Source organism: Patella vulgata, chromosome 1 (genome assembly GCF_932274485.2).
Source record: "Patella vulgata chromosome 1, xgPatVulg1.2, whole genome shotgun sequence".
Classification (NCBI taxonomy): Eukaryota; Metazoa; Mollusca; class Gastropoda; family Patellidae; genus Patella; species Patella vulgata.
Genome location: NC_065879.2, coordinates 32,360,952 through 32,372,053, shown reverse-complemented (window position 1 = coordinate 32,372,053; position 11,102 = coordinate 32,360,952). Strand labels below are relative to the sequence as shown.

At 34.6% G+C, this 11,102-nt stretch overlaps 1 protein-coding gene across 1 annotated transcript; it reads left to right on the top strand.

Moving 5' to 3' along the window:
• Positions 1-175: 175 nt before the first annotated feature.
• Positions 176-7,118, top strand: LOC126828396 (uncharacterized). The gene is made up of 4 exons (XM_050558186.2): positions 176-346; positions 1,714-1,815; positions 4,888-4,980; positions 6,104-7,118. Exons 1-4 carry the CDS (start codon positions 269-271, stop codon positions 6,215-6,217), a joined length of 387 nt encoding a protein of 128 aa, XP_050414143.1. The 5' UTR covers positions 176-268; the 3' UTR covers positions 6,218-7,118.
• The last annotated feature ends 3,984 nt before the right edge of the window (positions 7,119-11,102 follow it).

The following is an 11,102-nucleotide window of genomic DNA, read 5'->3' as shown; positions in this document are numbered from 1 at the left end:
TGAAACGAAAAGGTTATTATTTCTAAAACCAAATATCAACAAATAACTGTAAAATTATTATTTCTGCTGTGTAATGATATATTTGTTCAATTCAATAATAGAGCACCTAAACTGTGATGCAAATAGAATTGATTTCTTAGAATTTTAATTATATCTGTTTCCGTTTTAGCTACACGTATTCTCCAATTTAAATACAGTTCAAACATCAACAAATGAAAATTGCACAATTTGAAGCGTGTTTATTAAAAAAGAGGATTTAAGAAACAAAATGAAGCTTTTAACACATAACATGTTGTCATCTAACTTCGTTAAAGGTGTTACAAAAGGGTTTCCTTTGAAGATTATGGTATGTAGTAGTTCCTTTAGGCGTTGGCCGAGAAAGTTCATCGGAAATTTCCGGCGTGGTTCCCCCTTGTCACTGGTGCAGGACGGAGTGCCAGAGAAGGAAAGGCGTAAATAGTGTATAGTCGTTCGGATGGGACAGAAAAGCGAGGTCCCGTGTACACATTGGTATGCATGTAAAAGATCCTTTGGCAGTTGGAATTTGATATTAGAGTAGACCATAGGGCCACTAGCCGGCTATAATTTCCCTTATATATATATACAGGAGGTTTTACGCATGACATATTTCCAGTGTCTATTTATTTTTTTTTTAGCTCTGGCAGACCTACCGTATTCTTCATGTGTCTTAACATGGTAAATGCTAGGGAAAATGTTGTTTTCAGCCTTTTTCTCTTTATAGAAAACGTAAAAGCACAGACTTATATGGTGTATGTCGTCTTCATTACGACATTAGCCCAGTCTGAGCAGAACAGTAGAACGTTAAACCCCATTTCATTTCAAGAATGGCCTCTGATCGGATACTGTCCTCAGACTCTTCGTGTTCATTTCTATTAGACTGCAATATTAAAATACCGCTCTACCGCTACCTCTGTTCTTAGGCTATTTTGGAATCCTTACTTTCTATTTTTCACCTTAATTCTTTTTTTTTCACCAAAAGGAATCATTTCTGACACAAATTGTGTGTGTGTGAGAGAGAGAGAGAGAGAGAGAGAGAGAGAGAGAGGTGGGTTTTAAGGTCCACTGGACACAAACTAGATCATTTCAGGACTAACATATGGTTCAATTTTATTTCAATAATTTGCTTGCACTCTTTAGCAGTGGGAGGAAACTGGAGAACCCAGAGAAAACCCAAGAGTTTGGACAGGCAACCGTGGAATCAAAACCATGCTGGTTGGCTCAATGACATACCTTATGATACAGTGCGCATGTGCTAACCATACAGCCGTCCACACTACCACCCACCCCCCTTACACACACACACACACAAATTTATAATAATTCTGTTCAACTCTATTTTCAAGTAGAATTTTGTGATTAAAAAAATAGGTGGGGTAGAGCAGTATTTTGGTATTGCAGCTTAATAAGAACGTAAAGTGGAAGATTTGCGAAAGTGGAATAGTGACCAAATTGAGAGTCCAGCTTCACCTTTATTAAGACAGAGCCACGGTGTCTAGTTGTTCGGGTGATATAAAACTTGAGGTCCTGTGTTCATGTGGCTGTGTACGTAAAAGTATGCATTGACATATGGTGTCTACATGGAAACAGCAGTTGGGGCAAAATTGCTATCATAGCACATGTATGTGTTCTAACCCGATTGGTGCAGACCTATATGGGCAATTAAAGTAATACTTTGTTTTGTTTCTTTTTTAGGCCAGTAAAATTGAAGAAAAAGAAGTTGATTTTAATCCTGAATTTATAAGCCGGATGATTGCAAAGTTAGACTGGCCAGCTTTATATACAGCTGCTGGTGATGTATGTAATATAATACATATCTTATCAATGTGACAAATTAATGAACAGTGGCTACTTCACATTTTGTTTATCTATTGATTTCCGGCATTTTATTTCTAAAGCGGTGGACACACTAGCCGAATCGTTCGTTCGAATCAATCAGTGTCGAAATTCGCCTAGTGTGTCCACTGTCATTCGTCCAAATGTCTATTCAGCCGAATGATTCGCCCAAATCAAACAGGTTTGATATATTCGCCTGGTGTGTCCGCTTCGCCGAAGCATTCAGCCGAATGTAGAATTCATTAGCCAATCACCACTCATCATCCACTCATATTGAGAAAGCACATGATTGTTTAAGACATAGACGCCGCCATGTTTAATCATGTGACGTGAAAGGTGATGCAATCGACTGGTGAATTGGGCGAAGCAATCGGCTAGTGTGTCCACCCATTTTAAAATTCATTGATAACTAAAATCACTTGTTAAAAGGCATGGCCATCAACTTCCACATATTATCAGGGCTTGTTTGTTATTCACAATCGTATCAAGCATGAAGTTTTTGTGTCAAAATTAACCATATCACTATGTTTGTACATGTATTAAATGCTGTATGGTGCCTTATATGGTAATCAATGCATAGTATTTTCATGGGAGATCACAGGATAATGCCGCTATTGCTGAGAATTTAAAAATTGAGTCTTAGCATTATGGATAAGCAGAAAATAAATAAGTTAATTGGTGTTTATTAATAGCTAATAATAGGAAACACTTTTTTGGGTGGGTATAGTGTTGGTGTGTTATGCACATTAAACATACATTATGCAAGAGCTAAATCTGTCTATTGCAAGTCTTTCTTTAGGCCTGAAATGTTATCTAAATTATTAATTAGGCATTAATTAACTTATCCAGACCACAATCAACTCTAGATGGCATCGCTAGCCTGCGATCTTAAATGGATAATCGAGACTATGCTGTTTATCATACTGACTTTAGTAATGATGATCAAGGCTAGGCGGAAATTCAATCGCTTTTTTCTCGGTTCATAGTGGATCAATTTGAATGAAATTTTCAGCAAATTGCCTTTACATTGTCTAGTTTTTACATATTATTGTGAGAACTGCCAACTCGTTATTGAATCTCCCATAATGTATCTTTAAGTTTCCCAATAAATGTTTCTTGAGATTGTAAATTAATAAAATAGCATGATGGCTACCATGTATGTGACCGATTCTTACGAAGGAAAATGATAACAGATTAAAATATTCTGTGATCGCATTTGACATCTGTACAGAACTAATTAATGGGAATTAAATACAAAGTAAACATGAAATAATTTCTTACTTTTGGAGAAATAAAATATGCAGTAGGGAGATCAATTTTGGAGGACTGAGGAGAGCAATAAAATATGCACCTAGATTGGGATTTAAGTGAGCGATGGAGTGCAAAAGCAACAGCACACCTCAATGTGAAGGCCTGTTAAGGAGGTCTTCTTTTGTAATAAAGAGTTATTTTTGATTTGACATGATTTGAAACTAATTGGGCTAATGCAAAATTTTAGATGAAATTGACACGCCATCGCCAAGATGCAGGTCTAGAATATTTGAATAGTCATTTTAGTGTTTTTTCTAGTCATTTTAAAGATACATTTCCGGTAACAAACTGGGTGATTTGATGATATATTTGGACTAAAAACATATTCAAACTAATTAATTTATCATAATTTTGCTTCAAATCCTTCCCAAAACATTGTAATTGCCAAGGAATGCTCTGCTATAAAAATCGATCAAAAGAGGTCATGTTTGTATCACGTGACTTACCTCTCTCCATACCTATAGCAACGGCAGCGAACACAAAAGAAGAATTCATTGCATATACAAGACGATGCTGTCTGTAATCGCTGACTATTTATTACAAATATCGAATCCTAATTAAATTCTCGGATTATTCACTGCCCGGGTCTTTTCCCGTGATTTTTATCTCAGAAAGTGTTGTACGTCTAACTCTTCATTAAGTTTATCAGCATGTACACAAAGCGCTCAATGTTCGCGTGCAGCCTTCGACGTCACACGTGCAGATATTCCTAATCGTCGGGCTGTCGATAAGGGAAACCCTAACATTTTTGTCCTGTATACGCTCCATGAGTGTTTTTCAGGGAATCTAGTATTTTTCTAGTAAGATTGGATATCTCTACTTTCCATACACACCAAAATTGCATTACTTTTATAGGCAATAACAACCTGATAAATACTTTTCTGGGAACCTATCTTTAAGTGTTCAAAGGTTCTCCTACTATTGTAGGCTAGAAAGAGCAGAAAACCACCAAGATTAATTTATCTAGATATTTAATTTTGATAGAAAGACTGTAAATAACAAATTAATAAATAAAACATAAGGCACTCTTAAAGAAAAAGTATTTCTTTATTAGGCCTATTATAAATAGTATTCGTTAATGACAGAAATTAGCAACAAAATTAACGCATTGCGACAAATGCATGTTTTTTTTTTTTCTGCCCATGTATTTAAATTAGGAGAAAACTCAGAAATTATATTATCTTGAAATATAATTTTGGTCGAAAAACCATAAATAATAATTATTATTTCATCAGCGTAAATTTATTAACACCGATAAGTGAATATTTAATGAATTAAGTGGGTGGAAGGCACCTCTTTAATAAATGGCATTTAAAATATTCGCCTTCGCTTATTATCAGCACAGACTATTTATTCCTTTCGTTTTAAATTCTCCGACAATTCTATATTTTAGCGCAGAATAAAAAATATGCAGGAAATAAAGAAATCTCGATCATCAAGTCCTATTATTCCTATTTTTTGGCGTTCACCGTTTGACGTTTTTGGGAGAATCACAGACATGGCGAAAAGAATGTCCCTGGGTTAGGATTGAATCTCAAAATGATTGTACATGTAATTGATCAGATGACCCTTAAAAGATCACATGGAAGTACTTGTAGACAGTAATATTGCTATTGTCTCTGCACTAAGAAAAAAAAACCTTATTGTGATAGGTCTTTATTATGACAATTAACAATAGTGTTCTTTATCCAGAAATAGCAAAGTTTTTTTTTTTTTCAATAGATCAAAAAAGCAGAAGGAGTACCAGAAACTATTGCAGAAAATTATGAATCAAATGAAGATTTTCTGAAAATTGCACATAATCTCTTATTACAGGTAAAGTTTATCTAACAAGCTAAGAAAATCGTGATATTCTCAAAATCAGGTTCCCATAAAGATTCTCAGTTTATACTTAAACATCTGAATCCGAATCCTTGAGCATTATGACAAATACACATGTACTTGTCAAATTTTATGAAAAAGGAAAAAAATTGCTGTCATTTGACATTATAGTATGTCATTATCCAGTAAATAAATTCTAGATATTAAATATGTCAATAAAGAAATGAATAAACATTATGCCCACTTCTCTTTAAAACATCATTTGACTAACAGATTCATGTACACAAATCCAGGTTGATTCATTCAAAAATCAAAGGCCTTATTGATAATGTTAAAGGATCATGAGCAATGTGAGATAGGTGATGTCAACATGTAATTTTCTAATGATGAATGATGCCTTGATGAGCAGTTTCTGCTAAAGCTAAGCAGAAATAAGCAATTTGATCGGTTGATGCTTTGGGACAGGATAACTTTAGTTCTAATTAAGTGAGAGTGATGAAACTTGGTGTAAAGTTTAATTATGTCAATACCATGACTAAGTTTGATAATGGGCATTTTCTGCTCAGGGTAAGCAGAGCAATAAGCAATTTGATTCTATTTGAGTGATAGTGGTGAAACTTTGTGTATATTTTCATTGCGTCATTACCTTGACTGAGTTCGATGATGAGCATTTTCTGTTTAGGCTGAGTAGAGACTTCAATCTGATTGGTCAAGACTATTAGGTGAATGCCTTGACATTGTTCGATCGTGCACATTTTCCACTAAGGCTAAGCTGAGATAATTGATTCGATTGATTGAGACTTTGGAACATGATAACTTTGGTTCTAAACAACTCTGCTTTTAACTGAGGTAGAATGTTTAAACTCGGTTTAGATGTTCATTAGGTGAATGTCTTCAATGGGTTCAATGATTAACATTTTCCACTAAAGCTAAGCAGAGCTAAATAATTTCATTGGTCGATGTTTTGGAACAAGATAACTTTGATTCTACCTAATAGAGAGTGATGAAATTTAGTGTATAGATTCACTAACGATTCGGCCATCCATCCCCTATGGATAAGAAAGAAGAATAAGAATATGATAGTTGAATAGTAATAATATGACATTTTTATTTATAGGTTGAGATTATAGAAGGTAATTTAGTCTGTCCAGAAACGGGTAGAAAGTTCCCAATAACAAATGGAATACCAAATATGTTGCTTCATGAAGATGAAGTTACTGGTGACAAATAGGCTTGTTTAATGACTATGCCTCTGTATATATTGTGAATATTTGGAAGGACAAAGGAGAATTTCTTTGCTATTATATTTTAGCCTGGCCGATTCCATTTGTTTTGCATTTCCTGTTAAAAGACAGCTGTTATTACATGTATTTCCATAATGGACACTTGGAATTGATAAAGACAGTAGAAATTAATATTTATGTTTGTAAAAAAACTTTCCTCAAACTTGAGCATCATTTAGTACATAAACTAAATGGTACCTGGTTGTCATTGTTTGTGTTCAAGTAGAGCATTATTAAATGCTTAACTTGGAATTTTGGTTTGTGTTTATAACCAAGATATTTTTGTTACTGAAATAAAACATAAATTGTTTATTTGTTTCTTTTTTATGCACTGACATTTAAAGCGATATAGTTGCATATTTTCTAAGGAAGTCAAAACATAATAATATCTATATTATTATTTATTGCTTAATAAGTTGTCAAATCACTATTATTAGGTCATAGGAATCAATTTAGCACTAAAATCTAATCAATCAGATTAACAAGCTACAACATGTTCAAAATTCTTCACTAAAAACTAAAAATTATCAACAGGTCTCCCCTGTATTGCAATCCCTACATTGGCTCCCAATTCAGTTACTCCTATTTGTCTTCAAAGTGTTAAATGGCCAAGCTCCATCTTATATAACAAGAGCATCGCTAACGCAGCAATATACGTCCACATTCCTGTTTTGTTTGATATGGTCCAGTTTGCATTGAGGGTCTGTGAAATAAAACTGGGTTGTAGGACTGCTATCAGTATAACATTTCGTTCACATTAACAGAACACAATTTTTATTTTAAAACAATCGATGTCTTTATTCTAAAAGCATGACGTTTTTTTTTTGTTTTTTTTTGCTTGATTGATAACGATAAGAGAATACTTGTGGAAACGTCGTGCTTTTAGAATAAACTAGTGATTGTATCCCATAAAAACTGTGTTCTGTTAATTTGTTCCCTGATCGCTAAATGCCACTTAAAGAATAACTAGAAATGGGCGTGGCTCTGCCCCTGGGGGTCGGGCATGCACCAAAAACAATAGGGATCTTCCTTGGGGTATAAGGAATAAGTATACCAAGTTTGAAGAAAATCCAGTAAGAATTGCGCCCTGTAGGCGACACAAAGACACACGAAAAGAAAATGGGCGTGGCTCTGCCCCTGGGGGTTGGGCATGCACCCCAAACGATAGGGATGTTCCTTAGGGTACAAAGAATGTGTATGCAAAGTTTCAAGATTATTAGTTAAGAAATGTGGCCTGTAGACGACAAACAAACAAATACTAGAAATGGGCGTGGCTCTGCCCCGGGGGGTCGGGCATGCACCAAAAACAATAGGGATCTTCCTTGGGGTATAAGGAATAAGTATACCAAGTTTGAAGAAAATCCATGAAGAATTGCGCCCTGTAGGCGAACCACAGACACACACACACACACACACACACATACATACATACATACACACACACACACACACAGACAGGGGCGACGGCATAATACGTTCACATTATGAATGTGGACGTATAAAAAGTTATGTAGAACCCTATACTGCCAACTGAAATCTCTGTTCTCAGAAAAAAGATCCTCTAAAATCTCCAACTACTGTTATTATTTACTATTATTATTATTATACAACACTTACATAGCACTATCTTTTAAATGTGTTTTCAGGTACGCTTTACAATAAATATAGAAAATATAAATATCTATAATATCAGTAAAAAATAAATAAATATCTATAAAATCAGTAAAAAAAAAAAAATATCTATAAAATCAGTAAAAATATAAAAAAATATATAATAAAATCAATTCAGTTAAATATAAATACATGTATTGTATGTAGTAGTTATTAGCACCCTTTCCGAGGTGTATCGGTGAATATCAGGACAGTTTTGGTCGAGGGGCCCAGCCGAGGCGAAGCCTACTCGGTGAATATCAGGACAGTTTTGGTCGAGGGGCCCAGCCGAGGCGAAGCCGAGGCGGCCCCCGACCAAAACTGTCCTGATATTCACCGATACACCGAGGAAAGGTGCTAATAAGTTACTTACATCACATTTCTATCGCGTATTGTGAACCAACATGTGAAAAATAGTATTTATCATCGAGTCGTTTCAACCGAAAAGTGACAAATACTTTCTGCTCTTTCATTATTTATCCCTTTCTGAGCCTCACGTTACATTTCATGGTAGAATGATTTCGCTGTGAAGAGACGACCTGAGTAGTATTTACACGTGCGTCTTGCTATGATACTCTGAGCGTAAAACAATCACGTGTTTGTTTAGACCACACCGTCAAAACATCTTATCTATGGCGTAGAGGACTGCGATATTATTAAATGTAGTGTAAAGGAAATGCGAAACGTGGGTCATTCCTGGTGAAAGTATGCATCGGCGGATGGTTCTTCCGTTGAAATTTATTTGTAATAAAGTTTATGACTTTCTAGGCGTTTTTTTCATCCTGCTTATTATCAATGCCTGTGAAGTGTCCAGCAAGAGAACTGCGCCTTCTATCATCACAATTAATTAAAATAATTATTCAATATTCTAATATATATATTTTGCATATTAATATAAATCAAACCAAATTATAAAATAGATGCCAATTGATACGTATAATAATTGATTTTTGTAATATGTTGTTATGTTAATTTAATGTCATTGTATATGTTTTTGAACTGCCATGTAGTTCCCCCCATTTTGTTTTGTTACTATGATTTTGACTAGTTGTTTCATGTACATTGGTTAGAGCCATCGTCCACATTTGCGATCTGGATCGGACTAATCGTCCGCTACTGATTGCTTGATAGGTATCTAAAACGGTTTAAAAGTATTCGTGTATCAGAAATGAACAGTATTCTTTCTGTACATTACTGATACACGGATACTTTTAAGCATGTATTGCGATTAAACAGGATAGTTTTATCAAAGGTTACCAGTGGCAACGAGTAGAAGTGGGATGTAACTATGATTAAACTAAGATTGAAAACCGGTCGATAGTTTCTGTAATGATTCGGGTCAAGAGTTGGCTTTTTTATTTAGGGAACAACGATTGCGGTTTCGAAAACATATGGAAATATAGCACATAGATTGCACGGTTGATCGAGTTATTGAAGAAAGTATACAGTCACGGGCACTTTTTTACAAGCCAGGTAGGTAACGGATCAAGGGGTGCAAGACTTTGAATTTGATGAAAAGATTAACTTTTCAATTTCATGATCGGCAAAAGCTTCTATAGATTACAGTTTACGTTAGACAAGAAGGGTGTAGTGATTTCTGATGAAGATGACTTGTTCAAATCATTTCTGATTTTCGTGATTTTGGAAGAAGAGGAGTCAGCAAATCTATTTGGTAAATCAGTTACATCATCAGTTGGGAGTTTTATGGCACCATTATTGTGATCGAGTCGCAAGTTTACAACTTTATAAAGTTCTATCTGCTTATTTTCACTGGATTCTATTCTATTAACTTACAACTTGGAAAACGTGCCTTCTTCTATGCTGGACCTTTTCTATGGAATATACTTCCAAAGTTAATGAAACAATTTTTTAACGTCTGTGCAAGGGCCATTTTAAATCTGAAACCGAAACATTGTTATTTAAAGACCCTACCTGTAAATAATCAGTTAATATAACCAACAGTTCCTTAGAAACTTCGTCAGTATTAACACGTTTAATAAATGACAATATTATTACTATTATCAAAATAAAAATAGCAATGAAAATAATAGCAAAAGTGCATCGACAGAACAATTTTTACATCGGAAAATATATACAAATGTATTAAACTTCCTTCTTATTTTATACTAGTAGCCCTACATAAATAGCATAAAACTAATTTGGTGAAAAGGAATATAATATACTTTGTACATGGATATCGCAATGCATATTGTTGAAAACTGACCTAAGCCAACATTCCAATGTGCTAGAAAATATGATAAAATGTGTCTTCTAGAATAAACAACACATCCTGATTGTTGACTATTTGATTTCTACCATGCAAATAGTTTTTGCACACTAACACCGAAGCACTGTTAGGTTTTAAGTTCTTTCATTTTTTTTTAAAAAAGAGTTTACATTTAGTTTTTATATATCCCTTCAGACTCGCTAATTTTTATAATTACTTTGACTCATGTCTGAAGTTAAAGTAAAAATCCCCTTTTAAACAAACTAATATCGGGACACGGTTTGATTATGGAAGGTTGTATTATTATTCTCCTGGGTCCGCGGTTAATCTCAACTGAGAGACCCATTACCGCTATCATTTAGTTTTCGAGCGATAGTTACGGTCTGTCCTGGTTCCTTATGTGCGCGACAGTCGAGTGAAAAAAGGCAACAGTTACGTATTTGTTGGGTTCCCTATTTTCGTGTAAAAAAGTCGAGAATTGATTTATGGTGATGATGTACTTTAATTTTCAGTCTATGAAGCACCCTGATCGAAAGCCTTCCAACAACTCACCTGCTTATTAAAACTATATAACAATCTTTGATTCGCCCTTGTATTTCTTGTTTAATTATACCTTTATCGTTCCGGTTTCAATTTGGTTGGCCAACACTATAATATGAAGATCTATAAAAAATTGTTATCAATGCTTTGTTCACTTCATACTTGTAAAATCTTTTTTGTGAAAGGGCCCGTTCATTTCATAGATATGATTTTGTTGAATCAATACGTTCAGTAAGAGCAGCATACATGTTTTCATAAATAAACAGCACTAAAAAAATCAATGTAAAGGCCAGACCACGTAGCTTGAACACAGAGATATGTTGTTTTAATGTCAAAGACATAAAAAACGAAAAACAACCGAAAGTTTGGCCACAGGCCATGATGGATTGACAAACTTTTGGGCGGGTAGGGCGAAT

Coding starts and splice junctions, on each gene's coding strand:
- LOC126828396 (XM_050558186.2), top strand. CDS start 269: ATGAAGCTTTTAACACATAACATGTTGTCATCTAACTTCGTTAAAGGT. Junction 1,816..4,887: donor TATATACAGCTGCTGGTGAT/GTATGTAATATA, acceptor TTTTTTCAATAG/ATCAAAAAAGCAGAAGGAGT. Junction 4,981..6,103: donor CACATAATCTCTTATTACAG/GTAAAGTTTATC, acceptor TTTTATTTATAG/GTTGAGATTATAGAAGGTAA.